Source organism: Tauraco erythrolophus, chromosome 3, assembly GCF_009769465.1.
Source record: "Tauraco erythrolophus isolate bTauEry1 chromosome 3, bTauEry1.pri, whole genome shotgun sequence".
Taxonomy (NCBI): Eukaryota; Metazoa; Chordata; class Aves; order Musophagiformes; family Musophagidae; genus Tauraco; species Tauraco erythrolophus.
Window position 1 is genome coordinate 47,813,803 of NC_141467.1, and position 22,299 is coordinate 47,836,101.

Consider the following 22,299-nt stretch of genomic DNA (forward strand, 5'->3'; position numbering starts at 1 on the left):
TGATTATATAAAATAATATATATAAAAATAATATATATAAAAACCTATAAAGCAAATTCCTTCTTCCATTTTTTTGAACAGCAAAAAAAATAGTAAAATGTTGAACCTCAACAAGAATCATACTCTCTCTCCCCTTATACTACTGAGTTCTTTACCACCACTGGGCAGATTCTCAGCCTTTCAGTTGGCAAACATGAAAAGCAGTGGTGTCTAGGCCATGCTGCCTGTGAAGGGCAGGAAAGCTGAGAGATGCAGTGGGGAGTAAGAACTTGCTCCAGAAGAGCAATATCCCAAGAATGCATGGCTGCCATCAGCATGCCATGCCCAAGCTGTCAAAATACAGTAAGTCATCCTGTGCCAGACCACAAGCTCACTCAGATCAAAACTCTGGCTCTTACCCCACTTGAGAAGAATCCAGGAAGTCTACAAGTAGAAAGATGAGTTCAAAACCAAGGTAAGTATATAGCAATACACCTTCAGAATAATTTCCTGGTGTTCAGTGATTTAAGACCTAAAACCTTCTCCAGTCAGAGGCGGTGCCTTTGGACTCACAATAGAGTTCTTGGTGCTTGTAGAAGGCAGAACAGTGCTCCTGGCAAAGAGAGAGTCTTTCTGCCTCTGTTTTGACAAAATGGCTCAAATCATGAGGAAAAGGTCCATTGGTGGCTCCTTAGTCTAGATGTGACTTTCCTAAACCTGCTAACTGCTAAGGGTGGCCAGATGTCTGTCCATGTGCACCACAGCTTGTATTCCCCCCAAGCATCCTGAAGCTGGACCATTGATGGGATTCCTAGTGAGGGTCTGTGTCCTTATGTGTAAGTTCTCAACGTGTACACAGGGTTTGACCCCTCACACTAACTCCCTCCTTCTTCCAAACCTTTCTCAGCTCCCAGTTCCCAGAATACTTGGATTTTTTCACTACTTGGATTTTTCTCCCTCCTAGTGGGAGGCTGAGAATTACTGGGACTCCTTATTGGCTCAGAGTTATCTCAGTCCCATACTTGCATTTCTGATAGCCAAGACACTTATTTTTAATGATGTATGCAGTGCTAAAGCTCCAAAGCAGCAGGTAACAGTACATTGTCACCTCTGATATGCACTGCTTTTGTATCAAAAGAGTTTTCTTTCCTTTTTCTCTTTCTTTCCTATACGGAGAGTTGAAGCATCAAAATGCAAAACAATTGCGAGTGACTATTAATTAGGAATTGACTCTCTTGAGGAAAATGCTCTTGTTAATTGACCTACTGCTTCACAAAAAATGTGAAAAACAGCAGCAGCGAAGACAACAGTGGAGACTAGAAAGGCCTTGATTCTCTATGGGCTTGTCACGGGTCTGGCAGCTCTATACCCCTTCTATGGTGGGAGTGCTCTACAGCCCGCAGCTTCATCACTACCAATCAAAACAACAAAGTGACATCATGAGGGCTTCTCCTACCCACGTTGACAGGACAGACTTGACTACTTAGTTAAAGCTGTTGTTATGCCGTACAGAGTAGCAAAAGATGTTAACATGACTGTACGTAATGCTGATATTATACACATTGTTCACTAGCTCCTCCCATTTTGATCCTGAAATTAAACTATAACAAAAATATCCCTTATATGGAATCCTAAACATTAGTTTGAGTTAAATTTATGTTTATATTATTTCTATTTCAGGCTTATTATATTTTTTGTTTATATTTAATTTTTTTAATTGCCTCCTTGTAATTGTTAGCATGTACACAAGACCTCAGTGAGACACTCACATTGTTTGCCCTATCCTAATTGAGATTCTAGTGATTCTTGTAGTATGTTTTTGCTACTGCATTAGAGACCTGTTTTTACTGTGTAACAGAAATGTAGTTTGGGGAATTGGCTAAGGAAGACAGTTCTATGTCTTAAATGCTGACCAGTTTAATTCTTTTCATTTGCTTGAAAAAATATAAAAAGTCACCTGCACGGCTCAATGATTACCATGGGTTATATATTATTACCAGTGGAGCAGCAGAGATAGCAAAGAGCCTGATAAAGCCACCAGAAGGAAGGGAGCTAATCTATCTTCTCCCTGAGCAGGAAAGGCAGCACTGTCCTGCTTGCCAAACATCAGCCAAAGCAGCAACCCGGGAGTATATTGCCCAAGCAAACAGCAACCATGCAAGCTCTAAATGGGCAGTTTGTTGTCAGACTACTTTTCTCTAAGTTTTGTTCTTTGTTGCCATGTTGAGTTCAAGGTAAATCTGTCATTGAGGTTTTATTTTGGGAGGAGTGAAAATAGGGATCTATTTTGTTCCCTTTTTCAAGTGATCCATTGTCTAGAAACATGCGTGCACTAAGAAGCAGCTGAACTGACAATTTGAATTCGCTGAGAGAAAACTCTGCTAAAATGAAAGCATCCTCCTTCATTCTGGGAAAGCAGCCTAAAGTACCTGGGCAGGAAAAGCAGTGCTCGCATCTCAGCTCATCTCAGCGTCAGAGTGAGCCTCTGACATTCAGTAAATCCTCCTAAATATACTACTCTCCCGGCAGTGAATAGTTTTATTATATTTGTCTTCTTCAGAGAAGGTCTACAATTCCAAATCTTTTTCTCAGGACCTGAACGTTCTAATTCTCCTATCCCTCTCCTCTTCAATGTGGAAAATTAGAGCTTTTATGCCATCAGCTTTGGAAATGAAACTTTGTGGATTTTTTGCTGATTTGTTTTCATATTGCTTCAGAAATAGTACATCTTCTGTGAACAGCCGTACATGACACTGAAGCACCTGGCACCAGATTTTATATACATACTTCTAACAGTATCCCATGGTGGGTAGCTAGAGCTCTCTCTTCAGTGGGGTATCATCCATCACTAACCAGTAGCTTTGAGTAGCTGGGTTAGTATTAACATATTGATCAAACACCAGTATTATTAAATCGCTTTTTTCTCTCCTATGCATCAAATAGTGCAGCTGTTACGTGCCAAGGCAGTGACAAGCTAATTGGGAGGACGCCAACATCGAGACATTTTCTCCTGTATAATTGTCAATAAATACAGACACCCGTATGTCTCATTACTGCAAATGATATGTTACTAGCCAGCTTTTCTGAGAAAATACAGCAAGAAAAGGTTCACTTCCTTTGTCTTCACTTACATTACACATTACCCACTATGTGAGGACTTGTACTGGGACAACTGGAATTCAGGAGACAACTCAAGAGGCAAAGCTTTGCTCAGGCTTCAGGGGGGCTTTCAGGCGCCAGGGTGAAATGAATAAATCTAGTCCTTTTCCTGGCTGTCATAGATTTCACATTTCATTAAGCAACTCAGCCATTTTTTACTGGTGTTAGACATGGGGGACATTACCTGCTCTAGGTGGCACTTCAGTTGAGTCATTTCCACCTCCCAGGCTGCCTTGTGCAGGGCATACTGCTGCTGAAGCCCCTGGCGCTCACGCTCCTCGTTCCGCAGCTCCGAGCGGAAGTCATCCAGCAAACCCTTCAGAGCATTCAAGAGCTTCCGATTTTCACTCGCCTGCCACAACAAAGCAAAAGAAACGTGTTCTGATTTTGCTGGGATAGAATCATGGAATCAATCTTCTCTTCAGAGAAGGTACATTTCTAAAGTAAGTTATATTTTAAAAAAGACTGCAGAATTCAATTCAGTGAGAACAAAGTTGATAAGACACTTTGGTTTTGTTTGCAGCCAGCCGTGGTATGCAGGTATCTAGAGCAGTCAAGGACTTTTCAACTTATTTTTTGCTAACGACCTAGATGTCCAAGAACCTGGAGGAAGTGTGGTCAGAGTGATTGACATCTAAATTGGCAAATGGGTATTCCATACCACATAACATCATGCTCACTATAAATTGTGCTGTCTTCTTCTCTCTCTCTCTCTTCCTTAATGGCTGATGTCCCTAGAGGGTCTCGCTCATCATTTTGCTCTTGAGGCCTACTCCTTCTCTCTTCTGGGATTGTGGTTTTGGGACTTTCCTGCTCTGGGATCACTGGCCAGGAATGGGTTGGACACTGGCCAAGGAGTGGTGAGCAGCCACACCGTATATCACTTGTCTATATATCATAGAATCATAGAATGGCTTTGGTTGGAAGAGATCTTAAAGATCACCTAGTTCCAACCCCCCTGCCATGGGCAGAGACACCTTCCACTACATCAGATTGCTCAAAGCCTTATCCAATCTGGCCTTGAACACTTCCAGGGATGGATACAGGCTTAACATAGACAAAATGCTGTCATTGGATGGCTTTAGCCTTCAGTTTCATTTTTAGGGGGAAAGATGCCTGCACATCCACTGCATGGAAGAGAAAGTGCCTTGACTAACTTTTGCATGAGAAAACTAAGACTATCAATGCCTTCTCTATCTCCGAGCTGTCCAGGGAAGTGGTTGAGTCATCATCCCTGGAGGTATTTAAAAGACATGCAGATGTGGCGCTTAGGGATATGGTTTAGTGGTAGACTTGGCAGTGTTAAGTTTACAGTTGGACTAGATGATCTTAGGGGTCTTTTCCAACCTAAATGATTCTATGACTCTTTGATTCTTTGATTCTACTTCTTGTTAGCTCTAGTCCTGAGGCACCCATGAAAGCCAAAGATACTAAAGCGACACTGAAAAAGGCGCTAATCTTTCTGGATTGAGGACAGCTGTAATAACTTATTTTTTAATACTGTAAACCAAAGCTAGAGTATCATTCCTGAGGTTTGCTGGGTAGCTGGATGTCTCATAGATACAGTCATTGCTCAGCACCAAACCTCAAATATTTGTAAACTACATATAAAGAAAGAGATTACTTTTCAATGCTTTTGTATTATCAGATAAAAATACTTCGGAAAAATTGTGAGTTTTTGAGCTGTGTATCTCTGCTAAAATGTTTCACTATTCTGTACTTCACATTTCTCCTCAGTCCCAGACAGTTGCACACAGGTTAGCTTCGCAGCAGCACCCTGTTTGGTACCAAAAGCATGAATGCCAGGTAGGCCAATTTCCCTCTTGCAGATAAGACCAAAGAGCAAAGTCCATCCACATCTTGTAGAGAATGTCATGGTCATACTGAAAATGTTGTCTGTGCTCTTGTGCTAGCCAGGAGCCAAGAATGGAGTTAAATTAAAAGTCTATCCCAGAGCTGACATCTGATCTTGTCAAGTATAGAAATACAGCATGTATACTTATTCAAATCTTATTCTTAGTTTTGGCATTTACTTTCTGCAATTTCCTTGGAGATTTGAAAAAAACTGTTATTTTGATGTTGAATATTGAAAAGCATTTTTTAAAGATTCATTCTTTGTCAGTAAAACAAAACATATCCCACTGTTTTTTTGCAGTCATTGAATTAGAAAACAGAAATGTGTAACATGATTTATATACCCCAAATTTAAATCAAATATTGCTAATGAACCTCTCAAAGACCAGGGAGTAGCCAGATACTCTATCTTACAAGTTATTCTGAATAGAAAAGACTTTTAAGAAAATTATACTTGATTAGCAAACACAGAGTGAGCAGAAAAGTGAGAAAGCTTACTCAACAAATTCAGCATTTAATCACTTGGTTACCATGAATGTGTTAGCTTCCTCAAGAAGGCCTAACTCAAATTAGCTGTCTCGATGCTTGCATGCTAGTCTAATTAATTTTATTTTGTATTTATTTTCCCAAGTGGAAGCTTCCCGCAATTCCTCTCATCTGGTGTTTCATGAAGTACCTACATGGGGACTTCTTTGTAGACAAGTCAAGTAAACAGATGTACACAAAAGTCTAAATAATTTTCATATGCTCTTTGCAGTGACAATACATATAAAATTTTCTGCAGAGAACTAAGCTGATTTCATATGTTCATCAGATTTTTGGCATCACTGAACCCACCTCACCCACTTTTATAAACACTCATCAGACTTCTTTCTTTAAAAAGTGCCTTTTTTCTTTAAAAAACAACAAATGTGGTCTACTTTTTCCAAGCCATTTGGTTGATCAGCAAAAATATGCTAGATGCAGGGAAATGACTGCAGGTGCTCATTGACTGACCTATAATCTGTTTGGACTAATGAAATGTGATGGTGTACAACATGAGGTTTTATAAGAAATGCACTCACAGAAGCAGAATTAATTCCATTAACATTTAATGCCAATTAGCAGTCTTACTATACAGCAGCAGTCTCCATCATGCATATAAGATCACCTACTTTTCAATATGTAATGAAATTTTGTGTTTCCACCATGAATTTTTGTTCTGATACCCAATTAAGGCTAAATTCTCCAAACATCTCAAGCCCCTTATGTAGTAATCAGAATAAGAGCTCTTTTGAAGATTTGTCCTTAGTGTCACAACAGGGGCTGCTGGGTACTGCGCGCATCAAAATCTGGCCTCATCCTCTTTGAAAACCCTGACCCCAAATGCTTATGAAGTGCTTTCATTCAGGAGCCATGTTCTGTGTTTTTTGGTACGTTGCATAAACCTTTCTCTGGCCAAGTAGTCTAAAGGCTCCAAGAGGAAAATGAGGCAGAAGGAAAATAAACCCAAATAACACTAAAGCAAGCTACATCCCTCATTCCCGCGCATATATTTGATAGCTTTAGAGTCCGGTAGAATTAGATTTGCAAAGACAGAAGTGATGGACTAGTACCAAGAGGAGTCAAAACAGCCTCAATGCCGGTTTGTAGCCTACTGGGATGAGGGCATGTCTTATTTCTAGAAGCATTACATCAATGTCACTGTTATGAGACAAGTACCCCAGGTGCCCCCGGGCTTGCTGGGATTTTAATTAACTTGCCAATATAAATCCAGTTTTGGTTACATACTTCTGATTCCTGCAGAGAAGTCTCTTTTGCATGACTTTGTATTTACAGTCTGAAGTTGGAGAGGCCTGTGAGATTATTTTTGTGTTGCCAAACTGAAGTATTCTTGGAGAACAGGCGAAGTACTTCTGAGACAATGTGTTCCGAAATACAACATCTATGATTCTATGATTTATATCAAGACATGCTTCAGATTTCTGCTGGTAAAATTGCCAGACAGCTTCTGCATAAGTCCCACAGATACATAACAAGGATTGTTACTGTCTTCCTCTTCCTCCAAGGGATGTTGTACAGGCAGAAGAAACGGGGCATGGCTGTGACTCCCTGGCCAGTCTCCCATGCAAGGAGCTGGCTCTTTAGTACCTTACCAGTTACCAAAATTTAAAGCATGGAGGAATCTGACTGATTCACAACTGATTTAAGACAAGAGAATTACAAAAACAGTTTAAAGTCTTGTTGCATCCACGGCTCAGGACTTGTAGGTAAAGGGAACAACAGCTGACAATAAGTAAAAACTTAACATAGTAAACCTCAATTAAATTCCAGGACTTTGCAGTATGTACTACGTAGAGTCGATCCCAAAGATGGGAGCCTCCGGCTCTAGAAAAGTTTGGGATCAGCACAGTTTTTGAAGCTTGGTTCTGTTTTTAATCACAATTCTTTTTTTCTCTGAGAATTTCACTTAAGAATTTAGCCATGGCCTGGTATTGCAAGCACTTTAGTAGAACAGTCAATTAAAACCACAAGGTCAGGAATCTAAACATCAAACAAGAACCGTGCGTTTTCTGTGTGTAGTCACAGATCCAGGCAAAAGTGTAGCTGGATCTTGGTGCTAATTATTTTAGTATACTTAGGTCTCAATTACTATTCCTTTAGGCTTTTCTCTTAGCTAAGCTTTGAAAACAAATATTGTATAAGCAAAGAAAAGATCTAATTAGGGATTTTCTTGATCCCCCTCCAGCAGCAACATGAGTGTATTGTTTTTTAATTCTTTTTCCATTGGACCACAGATGTGTAAACTCCTTTCTTCTTACTCCTCTGATCTTACATCATCCAAGAAGCATCTCACTCTGCTCAACTGAACCAAAGCTCTTTCTTTTCCATGGGCTATTCTCCCCGATTTCTTGCTACACACATAGAAACAATGACTTACAGCAAGCCCTCCTTTACTGTGCCACCAGCCCGACTTGCTTGCTTATCTCCTGCCCATGACCAGACTTCCCACTTGGTTCATGAGCCTTGCCAGTTCCTCGCCCTACCCTTTTTGCAATGTGCCCCAGCTACCAGCCAAGGGACACCGCCATGAAGAGAGGGATGAATTGGCCCTTCTCAGAGTCCCCATCTACTCTGCCTCTCATCAGCTAACCTTTTTTCTTCCCTTTCCCCTTTGCTATGCCTTCATCCATCCCTCCATACACTGGCCACATAAAAATCCCAGACAAGTAAGACGTGTACTTTCCACCGGGTCAAGTACCTCAAATCATAATACTATAAAATTAGAGAGTGTTTGTTGAAATTAAGGCCTCAGGGTTTAACATTTTTCTCAAAACAATTCCACTTTCCAGGCAGGGTGAGAAAGTCAGCAGCAAAGAGTGCAGGCTGAACATACAAGCCATTAAATATTAACCTTAGATGTTAAAAATAAATATGGGTTACTTCAAGTTACTGTAAGCTCTTTATTTTTTCTGACCTAGTTATCTCAGCCACTCCTAGACTATTGCAAAATTTCCTTCCTAATGTGAAACAAGTGCTGATGCATTTCATCTTGGAGCTTGCCAGGCAGAACCAGCAACTTAGGGCTCTACTGGGCAAATGCAGACCAGGAGCTTCACCACTCACCCCAAATTCCCTATATAAACAGTGCTTGCTTCCAGCTGAGAGCTTAAGGAAACTGCAGAAGACCCCCAAAACCCTGGCTGTTTTTCAGTGCAGCCTGCCTAGTCAGTGGTATACTGGGAGGTGCGCACTGCCGAGATTTACCCCTTCAGGAAGGACGTGCTCTTGGTCTGCTGATATTCTCAGAGCTTCTAAAGCTGGGACAACACAGGCAAAGTGGTTTCTTGATTTAGTTTTGTTTAGTTAATATGTTTTTGGGATCATAGACAAATCAAGTGGAGCTGATGTTTATGGGTGAAAGTCTGCAATGTGTGTAAAGTAAGGACCAGAATCTGTGAGGTTGGTGAGCATGGCAAAGGTCCTGCACACAGCAGGTTTGCAGGGCCAAGCTATCCATCCACCATAGCGAGATGGACAATTCAGGCCAACTGATACTAAGGGATGTGAGGGTAGAACTTGGCTCTGGCAGATTCTTGAGGGTGCAGGAGGGTGCAAGCAGATCCTCCTCTGTCACAGTCCTCCAGAAGACACTTCTGATGCCCTGAATCTATGACAGCATGAGAATTAATCTACACTAAGGCTTCTCTGTGCCAGAGAATAATCATAATCCTTCCTTGCCATTAACAAATACAAGGCCCATAGCGCTGAAAACCCTTTTTACATGCCTGTTAATAAACACAATGCTTGTTACAAGATTCACTAGTGTAAACAGGCACAAGAAGTCATAATGCTTAAAATGAGAAACCTTTAGCAAACTCACTCACTTTTGCAGTGTTGAGAAAACACTTTTTTCCTGGTTGGAAGACAAGAAACTTATTTCACCTTTACAAGTCCATTTGGATATCATGCAATATTCAATATCAAGAGGGGTACTGAGGCATGGTCTGTTCCTATGGGTCATTTCTTTAAGCAAGGTTTGCTGGAACTGCTGCATTAGAACATCATGCAACGTATATAAAAATGAATTCTAAGCAATCCTGCTTCCCATTTCTGCCACCTTAATTGAGATTAATGCCTAAGCAATGATTATTTAGAAGAGGACATGATTTATTTGAATGTTCTTGGTCATTTTAAGAGATCTATATAGATCTATTTAAAAGATCTATATAGAAAGTTAATACATGACAGAGTTTGTACTGTGATAGCATGTTGGTTTATATTTATTTTACTCAGTTTAGATTAAATCAGTCTACAGATGGAATGCATTTAAACGACGTGCTCAGGAGCATCTCTTCCATGGTCTTCTTCAGCCTCTGCCAGAGAAGAGTTCGCTGAAAGGATGACAGTGATGGGTCTGGGTGACTGGTAAGGTATATCGTTGAAATCAGCAATGTCTGACCTCCCACAAGATCAGTAACACTAGAACGTTTCCAAATGCCAAACTGATCAAATGAATACTACTGTGGTAGAACACATTGTAGAAAATAATAGCTAGAGAATGGAGTTGTCAGCTAGCAGTAAGAAAAAGGAAAGCAAAAGAGTATACAAACTTAAAGCGGGCTCCCAAGACAAGGGCCCGAACAGAGATGGAGCATAAGGCATAAAGCTTCAAGACCTTTTTCACTGAATTTGTGTTTTACACAGAATTTTTGCTCCATTCTACTTATGGTTGCAAATAATTCCATGTAACAGGATGCTCTCATCTGAACGTTTTCCATTTTAAAAATATAAGAAGACACTCCTGAAGAACCATTGGAAGCCTTAAGTCTGTCCCCTTTGAATGTTTGCTATTATTATTGTTAGGACTGATGGTATATTAAATGTACGAAGGAAAAAGCTAGGATATATGGCAGTGCTCTGACCACACAGGCAGAGTACAGGATATGTCAGGGAAAAGTCAGCATGATTTGCTTTTAGGCATTTGAAAACAAGCCCAGTGACAGGAAGGAACTTTTGCATTGTTTTCCTATCATCTCTAAGAGAAACATTAAATACATGTGCTAATTTCTTGAATTATTTAAAGGAAATAAAATAATCTCTTCTTGCTAAAAGCTTGACAGTAGAGTACAATAGATGTGCTCAGGGAAGAGAAGCATGTAAATTCTGCAAACCATCACATACTGATAGATGTTTCTGGGCAAACAGCCACAAGAGGAAATAGGATTTTTCACTGATAACATCTGCCAACAGGAGAACAGTAATCACGTGGCTCCTGATTAAATATAAATATAATGGATGAAATCCACTGTAATTGCTGTGTAGCCAGAAGTATTTTTACAAGTATGAATCTATGTGATTTAACACAGCAGCAGAAGAAAATGAACTCCCTTGGAAAATCCACGGTTCCATTCCCAGGGCAAGATATACAACTTGTATAGTACCTGCTTCTGCTGCTGCAGTAATTCTGCAGTCTGCAGCTGTGGTCCATGATCAGAGCTTTCCATGGTGGGACGCTGGGAGAAATCTGTCAGTGCAAACACAACATCCTCTTCCTCCTCCTCTCGCTCTGCATCATCTGCCTTCTGCTCAGACTGAATGCCAAAGTCTGGGAGGGCCTCAGGGTGCTCAATCTAAAATGAAAGAGATGGGACACATCAACGTTCTTTTGCCATTTGCCTCAGGGGGCAGAAATCTATTGAAGGGCTAAGGGAAGGGACTGTCTTCTCCTGCATCTCTGTGGTGCGATATATTGACTTCTATTCTGTAGGCTTCAGGAAATGATCTTTGAGCGATATATGACGTTGTATATGAGAACAAAACACTACACAGGCCTGCAAAATAGGAGATCTATGCAGCTGAGAAGATGGGTGTACAACTGTAATGCAGCATGATGGATATAATCCATCAGGTATTAAAGAAAAACTGTAGAAGATACTGTTGTATTGTCTGCTGAAGATACACAGATCAGGAAGTATCCAAATCTAGCACTTTATTCCTCTCTACAGTGTTAGCAAAACACGTGACTCCAATAATGACTAGAGGTAGACTGATTGTAAATTAACCAGGCAAAATATCCAAATAGTGAAAAAATGAAAGCTATTTTGATATTAAAAGATGAGGCAGTTTACATAGAAGCAAATTAGTACTGCTAAAGTAAAGTAGAAGCAAATTATTTCTAAATAGCTACTTATGTCTTGCTTCTGACTCATATTACCACAGCAGATGAAGGTAAAGATGTTCATCCACCCTTTATCTAAGAATATAAACCATTAGAGTATTCAACTTAAGCATACTCCTACCAGACCTGAAAGGTTACTTGTACTTCCAAATGCAGCAAACACTGAAAAACACCAGGCACATAAGTATCGGAAATACTGAGAAAAATTACTTAGTTGCCTTAGCAAATGGTTTCAGAATTGCATGAACCTGCAAAATAAATCTATTATTCTCAAGAATTTTGGATAAAATGTCAGAATGGGCAAACACACTTTTCTACTTATTTTTTCTTTAGGTAAGATTTCCAAGGCAAATGGTAATTCTGGATGTGCAACTCAATTTAGCAGCACCTTTCTTCACAGTGCATGTCGACTAGCAGTCACACCCCTGCTGAGATGTGTCAGCTTGGGGATTCCAGGTTGTTATGTACTTCTGAAATTCCTGATCTTAATTTAGTTGCTACTTGGAAAATCACCACGGCGACTACTGGCGTACTGCTGCTGACGGTGATAGACGTGTGTATGGAGAGGAACAAACAAGAATGATTCACTGTAAGTTCCCACAAGAAGCTGTATAATTCTCCTGCCAACACGAAAACAGAGCTTCCCTCCATCTGTATTGCTGAAGGCTTTGTAAGGAACACACTGTGCACACGATGTGAAAAACGACAGCTTTCAGCCCATCTAAATAGATTTGACTCTGTCAGCTCACTAACGTATTTCTCTTTCCAAAAATTACTCAGGAGTCATATCTTTGAGACCTAATTAAATTTTCATTTACCATGAGAGAATTTTTCAGGACCAGATGTTTGTACTAGCTAAGGGTTTACATTTAAAGATGGGTGATCTGTAAAACATCATGCAGAATATACGTTAGCACAAGCCAAGTTAAAAAAAAAAAAGGTTCATGTTTAATTTGAATCCCCTTTAAATCTATGTGTAATTATAAAGTTTCTTATGCCATATCATGCTTACAGTCTACACTTCAAGAAGGGACACTCCATTGCACTGGGTTAATAAGGTGGGACAGTTACCTCTAATACGTCCTCCCCTTCCTCTTCCATTCGCTTGCCTTGCCGCCAATGTTTCAGCAGCCGCTTCAGTTTGACATACAGGAGAAAGGTGTCCTGCTTGAAATGCCTGAGTTCTTGCTGCAGCAGACTTTTCTCCTGGCTCCAGGTCTTCTCTTCCAGTTTGTTCTGCAAAGTCAAGCTCTGCACTTCCAAGTCTTTCCTCCGCAGGGTCTGCATATGCTCCTCCTCCAGCTTTAATGGAACGACAGACACCATGTCAACGGGTTGATGGCCTGGAGTGGTCTCCAGGACTTTTACTTTGCTGGGTGAGACAAACTGAAATCTCTAATTTTCATCACTAGTGAGCAGCTGTTCAGTTTGGCTTAATAAGTTCCTCAGCAGTTATGACTGTTGAGGAAATTAGAGAACAGCAGCCGATCAGCTTAGATAACCATATTCAAGTAATCTGCTGTGGAAGTGGACAGTTCATTTACTTTCAAGATGCACGAGACTTTTGCTGCTGCTTAAACCTTTTATACCACTCATATTTTCCTTTCTCGCTTGATTATATCCCTGCAGTAGGTTACCAGCACAGCGATCACCCCACACTGGTATGCTGCGTGTATCGCACCTGCTAAATACATTTGCAATCATTCCTACAAGGTGGGACCACAGCTGCCCTTCAGACAACCTGGAATATTATCCTTGCCTCTTCCCTCCCCAGTCACAGACTCATCCTTTCCTCTCTGCCTATGTCTCCCTCTCCTTCTGGAAGGGCAACACGTCCCAAGGAACCACATCCAGTACCTCAGATACAACTACTGGTCCCTCACTTCTCACGGTTCATACTTGGAGGTGTCTGAACGACTCACAGTACACAGCTTCTCTTTCTGATATGACCAGATCAGGCACATATGCAGCAAATGAAGAGACAGCAATAGGCTGCAACTCAGCATTCACCATGTCTCTCAGTCTCAGGACTAGAAGTACCAAAAAAAAGCACATTCTTTGGAACATACATATAATTACATCTGTTTCAACACAAGGCCACCTGAAACATTATTCTCTAAATGTGACTTCTCCCTCAACATGTCAAAATCAAACCATGGCATGACCCGTGCCCAACAAGTTAGTTGTACAGCATCTCATGTTCTATGTGGATGAGATTGTGTTCCCACTTCAACCAAGCTGCAGTTCACATTGATCAAGAAAAGGCTGATGGAAAATGAGTACAGAGCCACTGCTTACAGGTATCAGTTTCTGCTATTTTCCATTCTGCAGAACAACAGCATCTCCCTTTGCTGACCAGCTCCATAGACGAAATCTATGAAAGCCACAGTACACTAATGACCACAACGATTTAAAGCATGAGAACATACCCTGCAACAAACAACATTCACACAAGAATGAAGAATACTTCAGAGATTCTTCTTCAGGAGCATAGAGTCCCTAGCAATTAATACTGCTAAGAAATACGTGCTTGATTTTCACGGCAACATTCAGGTGCCTCTGACAAAGGCTACTGGTCCATATGAGATGGTTTACCGAGGACTTTCCTGCCCTTTAAGTGATGTGCTGTGGCAAATTTTCAGCAGCTATGCTACTATGCCTTAGAAAGTTCCTGATTAAATTATTTAGAGTAGTTGCTAGCTTAAGTGAGTTTAAAATGCAGCTTAAAAGTGGTCTGAAACAAAATTGGCTATAATGGTGCAAAAAACATACATGCAACTGTAGTTCTCATGGAGATCGTATACTGCTATCACGAATCAATTTGATATCATTAAACATTGCCAAAAATGAAATAGTGAAAAAGAGGTTTCTTTCAATTTTTATTTTTACAGGAAGAAACAAATAGATTTTGTGTTGGTGCAGGTTCTTCCACCAAATGAAATTTATGGTTAAAAATGGCAAAGATCTGAGTCATTTCCACCAGAAATCCTGGAAGATGATAAAAAAAGGAACAATATCAACAGGATGGGCATAATCTGGAAAAAATGAAGAATCCAGAAGATGCTTTTATTCTTCTATTTCTACTGGCTGTCAACATGAATAGCTAGCTTTGATTTTGTGCATTTTTCATTGTTTTTACAAGCTGTTATGATCTAAGTCCCCATGGTCACAAATTCTTGCAGAAGACCCTGGTGGAGGTAGCTTCATAGAGTATTAGCTTTTCCAAAGGATAGTTATTGCAAAAGAAAAGAACTTTAACAGGTAGGCATAGCTCCCAAAAAGCTTTCATGGCCAAGGCAACTAGGAAGGAAAACAATTTACTGGTTGCCTTCAAAAGACTCCATGAGAAAGCTCCTATGCAGATCAACTGGAAATTAAAGCTACTTACAAAAAAACAGAGAGATACTACTTGGGCATAAGGAGATTAGCTGGCACAAGGAAAAATGCTTTACACTATGCAACAATTATGCTGAATTCAGTCTAGGAAATACACTTAAAAAGAAAACTTCAGTTAAGAGCCAAACAGCCTGCCAAAATTAGCAACAGATTTTTTTCGCTCTAGGAGCTAGAGATCATAAAACGATTGACTAATATATTCCAGCCTTCAAAAGAGCAGGGGAGCCCATGTAACAAAATATGATTTATTCACTAGTTATGAATAAGAGGGTTGGAAGCATGGGGTACCAAGAAATACAACAAAGTCCTGATTTGTGTCTCAGTTATGAGCATTGAACAGCTTCTCCGACTTCAGAGAAGTGTTGAGTTTTCTTTGGGCTAGGAGGGGTCAGAATAAGGCACAGAGCCAAACTGCGTTCCCAGAGATCAAACGCATCCTTCCCTAGCTCACGGAGAGATGAAGGGGCTGATATAATTCCCCATGCAATATTTCACGTCTCTACCTTGACTTCCCCCACACAGGGAAGGACAAACCTTCTCTCCACCAAGCAGAGAAGCCAGATTCAAAGTTGCAAAATAGGCTTGAGTTTACAGTTCCCCAACTTCTTCATTTACTCAGATAAGCTCAAACAGGCACAGTCGTGAGGACACAAGTGTCAGGACATGGTCTTCACAAAGAAGGTCCACACCACACATTATGGTCACGCGTCTCTCCCAGCAGGCGAGTTTCGTATTTACCTGGATGATCCTTTCTGTAAACTTTTCTTGCTCCTCTTGGTGAAGTCTTGTCTCCTGCTCAAGCTGAGCCTGAAGCTCCTGTATCGATACATTCTGTACAGGTAAAACATGGGAATCCCTGAGCTGATCAGCAGGACAAAGGGATAGGTTTAGCAGAAAACTTGTCTCCGTGGTGTAAAAAAAAAGAAAAAAAGAAAAGTACTGCAGGACAGACATCTGCACAATTCACGGTTATCAATAGTTAAAACTAAAGCACAGCGTGCAAATAAACAGCAATGCCCTAAATACGTGTGGGAATTTCCTGTGTGGCTTCTTCTGAGGACTAAAGCTGGGATGCTGATGTTATATGTTGGATATTCTCTTCGGGCCTCTGCTCTGGAATTGCACTTGAGTAGCTGAAACAGTGCACCATCAATGACGTTTGCCAGATTAGCTCCTATTTAGGGTATTCCATATTTGGTGGTGCATTTTTCTATGTTAATCGATGCTATAAAATTTTAACATCTCCGCAGAAGATGCATCTAATGCACACATATTGAACTTAATTATTTATTCATTTGCAGCACTTCTGATTAGGCAGTTAATGGTATAGCATTTATTAAACCAACCAAGCATATACGATCCCTTTCCTCAGACACAGGACAGCTCTTTGCACAAGTCGACTTCATTCTGTGGTTTCTAGTCAAAGTAATTACTCCACAAATGTCACGGTGATAAGCTGTGTGAGCCTGAGATCTGACCAAAATGCTTAAGTATTTCTCCTTTCAGGTCTAAAACTATTATAATCTTAGTACTTTCAATTTTGTGTTCTTATTAAGTTTGGCATCCCATCCACTTTCCTTCTGAAAGTTACTTAATTTAAAAATAAAGAGCCAAGAAGGCAGAGTCACAGACCTCATTATTTACACTGTTAATTAACCTTATGGCACTTAGATTCCTGATCAGAACTTTTTATGCCCTTCATTTTGCTTCTCTCACATTGGAACTAAAACTGATTTATCTGTATAAAGGCGATGCTTGGCCAGACACCACCCTCTTCACATGTGCAACCACAGAAAACACTATGACACCAAACTCCTACTTCCCAGAGCAAAGACACATTTAAAGAAGGGATCGCGTCAGGCTTCAAAGCATATTCCAAATTCTCTGCTGGCCAACGTCCAGTGCACTCCAACCTCAGCAGCTGTGAGGATGTACCGCAGGTCGTGGGACTGCTCTTGGGAGCTGCGTTGACAACTCCCCTTTGGTGTCAGCCCCGGCTCCCATCTCCTCTCCCCAGGCACTCCTCCTGCTTCCCGACAGCAAAACCAGCTGCTGCTGCTGTTCAGGCTGTGGCAGCCCTTGCCAGGATGCTTTTGGTTATTCAGAAAGTATTTGTCACTGGAACAGACACTCCTTCCCCCTCTAGGGAAAAAGGAGATAAGGCAGATGAAAGTATCCTATAAACCACCCACAGGACCATACTCCGCTGAACAACAAAAGTCACCCTACATTTACTTTCTGGGCCCTATCAGTTCCTTCTTTACTCGATTCACTTACTGACTTGTGCATGTCTGTTTTGTACCTGAGGCAGAGACACTTGCAGCCCTCTCAAAGGTACACATAAAGTGACCAAGAGCACATTATATACCTTATCAATTTTGTCTTATGCCTTAACATGTCTGCAGACATTTCGTATTGCACAAGGCCAAAACTCAGTCTCACAAATAATTTGGAAAGAACTGCTTGCAATGGGATTTGCCAGTTTTGCACGATAGTTTGTAAATCATGAGATGGTTATGCGCAGGCATATCAGTTTAGATTTCTCTAAAGGAAAAGTTACTTTCAACAGAAATCTCTGCATTCTTTTATTCTGATCCAGCTTCTTCAGGAAAATGGTAAATAAGAACCAATGTACCTAGTTAATTCGGGTGTACTTTAAAAATATTGCTTCTTTTTATGAATTCAAAATCACACAAAGTCGATTTGGTGAAAACAGATAAAACATGACAACGCTCTTCTGTTGGCAATAATCACTTGAAAAAATCTTGTGTGCCTCTAGATATTGAAACAGTATGATTCCTGTAACAATGCATACATTGTTAATTTAAAATATGTAGAAAGGATAACTGATCTTACTATGACTCTCCTTACAGCCATACAATTACACATTTAGATAGTTAGAAATATTATTGATCTTGGGATTCCTGAAACGGGAAGCTGAATCAGAGCAGCAAAAGTTACTAGGAAGGTAAGGTTTGAATTTTTCACTATTATTTACTTCACACTTGTGTTTTCCAGTGAACAATGATTTGCTAAAAGATCATTTCTTCAATTTTAGACTAATATTAATCAGAATCACATAGTGGCATATATACTGACAACAACTTATGTCTGCAAAATTAGGGGAAGAAAATGATAATCTCATGCAATTTTTTCATAAACATGCAGCCCATGCAAAGCCAAGTTTCAGGAAACTTGGGCGCTGGGATTTAATGGTAACTGTTCGAATTACTAGGAAGAGATTAAATACATCATAAAGGCAGATACATTATTACATGCACAGTAGACAGTGCAAATCTTTTATACAATTGCTTTGCCTCTTTAAGGATAATAGATTTTTATAAGCAGTAAACACATTGGAAAGCAGTTAATGCATGAACGCAGAGCTGCACACCTTTGGCCTTCCAGTTTAACCTAAGGACTGTTCATATTATATAATTTCATATAATGTAATTTCTATCAGAAGCATCACGATTAGTACTGCTTAAATCAAGAGAGATAAGGCTGCTTAAGTGCCTAATAGATTGCTGCTAAACATCTCTGTCCTGAACAGAGAAAGTGTAGAAAAGTATCATGTGATAGTTGCATATGCAGTTCAGGTACCTGGCATTGCATTGACGGTCGTCTATATGTTTATATGTGGATATCAGGCCCCTATCATATAATCAGCAGGGTGTAGTCTGTGGCACAACTGTGGCTTTGTTTTGTTTTGCAAAATACCACTGCTACAAAACAGACACAAAAATTGGTAATCTGTTAACTTGCTGTTAACTTAAGAGTTTGTCTCCTTTTTTCTCCTTAATGAATGCACTACACGAGGAACGGAAAACACCCCGAATGTGACGGCCACCACACAATGTATCAACACCACGGAAACAGACACAAACTCATTCCAACAAGACAAACACACACAGTATATCGGGAACTACGAGCTAGTGCTACACTGTCACAGCGCCACAGAAACAGCTGTACTTCATCCACACCTCCACACCAACTGACCGTTTCCCATGAATCCAAATTATTGCATTTCTGGATCCACTTCCACCCCCGTCCTCTTGGACAGGCAGTGCCAAATCCTTCTGCCGAGTCCTTTTTTCTCACCTGTTATCACTCCAGAATAAGCTAATCTGTACCAATGTCTTTACCTCAAGAGGATGTTCAGAGAAAAGTCATCCACACTTTGGAGGCTTCACCACTGCTCACTCATTGCACCCACCCCCTTCTGCCCCTCTCAGCGAGTTGATGGCTTTTCAGGTTACTTTTCAGCTTGCAAAATTGCACATTTCTGCCATGACTTATTTAGACATGATTATCATGCACCATGAGGTACGGCTGGCTTTTACTTGTCTGCTTTCTCCATTTTACCATAGCTAATTGCAACCTCAATTTGCCTGCAAACTGAATTGGTTTGTATGCAACAACTGTGAACATCAAATTTCATGGCATCTTTCTTTTTAGCTTTTTATTTTCCAGAAAGGATGGAGCAAACTAAGGCCTGAGGAGGCAGGGTAGAAAGATGCTCTCCAGCATCTGTGTGCAATTCCAGGAAATCAAAAAATGACCTTTTTATGCTGCTCACCTAACGCTATGTCATAATGCTTTGATATTTGGACCTTGCATTTGACCATGAAGTCTAAAAACCGCTATTTTTTCACATGTGACGGCTGACCGTTGCACGCATACAATCAACCAGACCAGATGTGCCTTTTGTGTTACTTTTTACATGCAGCACACATCTAACTGAATTCTCAGAGGTTGCTTCTGAAGATGTACTCTCCTCACTCCTTAAAAATAACAACATATATTCCATTTGCTAGTATACAATAGGTAGTTGTGTGGTTTTTTGTCGGTGCGTCTATGGAGAGTCTCTGGTTTTGGGAAAACATAGAACACTGTGCTCCAAGTCTTTAAAAATCCATCTCATTGTATGGCTAGTACACAAAGTCTCATCGAGTTCAGTTCGGACTGGGATATCCAGATTTACATCATAAAGGGTCTTTTAAGCCATTATATTGTCAACCTTTATGGAATCTGGCATAGCAAGAAAGAATACAATTCATTAAAGTAAATTATTCCTGCTGCCCCTAATCTTGGTGGGAAGGAATACTGTCAGCACCAGTTTGTCTTTCTTCTTCTCACGACTTTGCAATGGAGGAATAGTGGACACTAAGAGATACAGCTTTCTATGTGGTCCTCATTTGTTGGTTGGTTTTGTTTTGGTTTTTTTTTTTCAAAAGAAAGAAAAGTCACAATGCATAAAACATTCACTTTTTCCTTTCTGGGAAAACAAAATCTTAAATCAGGGCAAGAGAAAAGAATATGCAAATTTTCAGCACACAGCTAGGAGCTGCTGCAAAAGCCATCCAGCTGAAAAGCTCTCACATGGAATTATGAATATTGCACAGAAGGAGCACAGACACTCCAAAACCAGCTAAAAATAGAACATTCAAAATACAGAACAAAACTCTCCTCGTATGTCCTAAGTGGATCCACACAGAAGTTTTGATTCAAAGCAGGTGGTAAAGTGACTTACCTAACTTGCACATCACTGTATCTAATTCGTCCACACTTAATCCAGGTATTAACTTAGAGTGATAGAGAAGTTTTATATTTCTTATGGGCATGGGAAGTAAGGAAAATGGATAAACAGATTAAGAATGGACTAGGAGAAATTATTCTTCAATGTGAGCTCTTCTTACTCTATTATTAGACCTTGTGGAAGACTTGCTTTGTAAGACATGCTCTCACCTTCTCTAGCCTATCTGCTTTTATTCTCTGATGACAATTTTTTCTTTCAAGTGAATTAACTTCAGTGAATCTTTTTCCATAACCTGGGAGTGTCAGAGATTTTGTGGCATTTTTCTACACAGAAATAAAAGTGTAAGTCTTTAAAAGCCAAATCTGAAATGCTTTTTCCTTTGGTGACATATACTTACTCAGGTACAGGCAGAACTGATACCCTCTGAAGGAGCAATCAGAGCTAGGAGATACAGCTCCATTTTAGAGCATCAGGTATCAAATATTGCATCAAATTATATTTGATCAGTTGAAGAGTAACATTTTTCTTTTCCAGAATGTCTTCTTGTTTCTGAATAAACAGGAGGAGACTGCTTAAGGAAGCTGCCTTTTGTTTATGGATATTCCACTGGTTAAAAGGGTAAAATTCACCAGATGAAAAATTATTTATCCTTTTTCCCATTGGTTTCCATTTGTTGCCATAGTGATCCTTTGATTTGTGCTGGGTGTTTGCTCCATGAAGTGTTATGTTACCTTCTTTAGTTCCTCCCCGTCTTTTAGTCAGGGCAATTCTCACTTATTTACTTGCTTTTTCTCTGGATGGTAAAGAATTACTTTCCCTTCCCACTATAACCCAGCTCTGCTAAAAAAAATGAATAATGGATTGAACATCCACCCCAATGGGCTCCAACCGCCCGCAACAGCAGCTGAATGGTTTGTTTCAGGGAGAAAACAAAGCCCGGCTTCTTAAGGCAATTTCAAGATATAATTTCCCTTGGACTGTGACTCTAACCCACCTCTTTAACATGCAAATACATTCTAATAATACTGTTACACTAATGACTGCAGTGCAAAGCCCAAACAAAGGCAGATGTTTACAGTCAGGCTACAGGGTAGTTTCAAGCACCAGTCAGTATGCATTTATTGCATTTAATCAAACAATTAGGCCCCTACGATGCTCATTTTTAAAAATAAGAGAAATGGCTAAATGGAAGCTGCTCAGCATTGCTTGGGAAAATTTTCATTTAAAATTCAGCTTGGAAAAAACATATTTAGAAAAAAGCGTTTGCTTGCTTAAAAAGAAAACATTTGCCTCACTGAAATGAAATGTGTTGCTCTCATGCTGAAAGTCCCTATGCAGTAAGAAGATCATCAATCAGTGTTATCCACTGGCCAGTGCATCTATTTTCACTTCATAAATTAAAGCAGATAACGGCTTACGTGTAGCCATCTCTGCTGTGGGCATTGAAAGATTTGAGTCTCCATCTGAAATTTCTGTGGCAATAAAAAAAACCCTGCTTATTCATCTGGCACAAAAAAATTGTAGTTTTTTCTAGTGCACTGTATGAAATTAAAAAAGACTAAAAATGATACCATATAAAATTATTTGGAAGAATCTTCTGCTTCACTTCGGTTTGACTGTGACAGATTACAAGATTTCAATTGGCTGTCCACCCACTGAAAAGTTTCAGCACAAAGCGGTGTAATATTCTTTGTTGCTTAAGTAAACTTGA

At 40.0% G+C, this 22,299-nt stretch overlaps 1 protein-coding gene across 1 annotated transcript in view; it reads right to left on the reverse strand.

The window, feature by feature from the left end:
* Positions 1-22,299, reverse strand: part of MTCL1 (microtubule crosslinking factor 1) — a 106,897-nt gene that overhangs the window by 17,207 nt on the left and 67,391 nt on the right. The window contains 4 exon segments of the mRNA XM_086609295.1: positions 3,323-3,490; positions 10,917-11,105; positions 12,725-12,955; positions 15,788-15,910. Coding sequence (XP_086465421.1) covers positions 3,323-3,490; positions 10,917-11,105; positions 12,725-12,955; positions 15,788-15,910 — 711 coding nt within the window.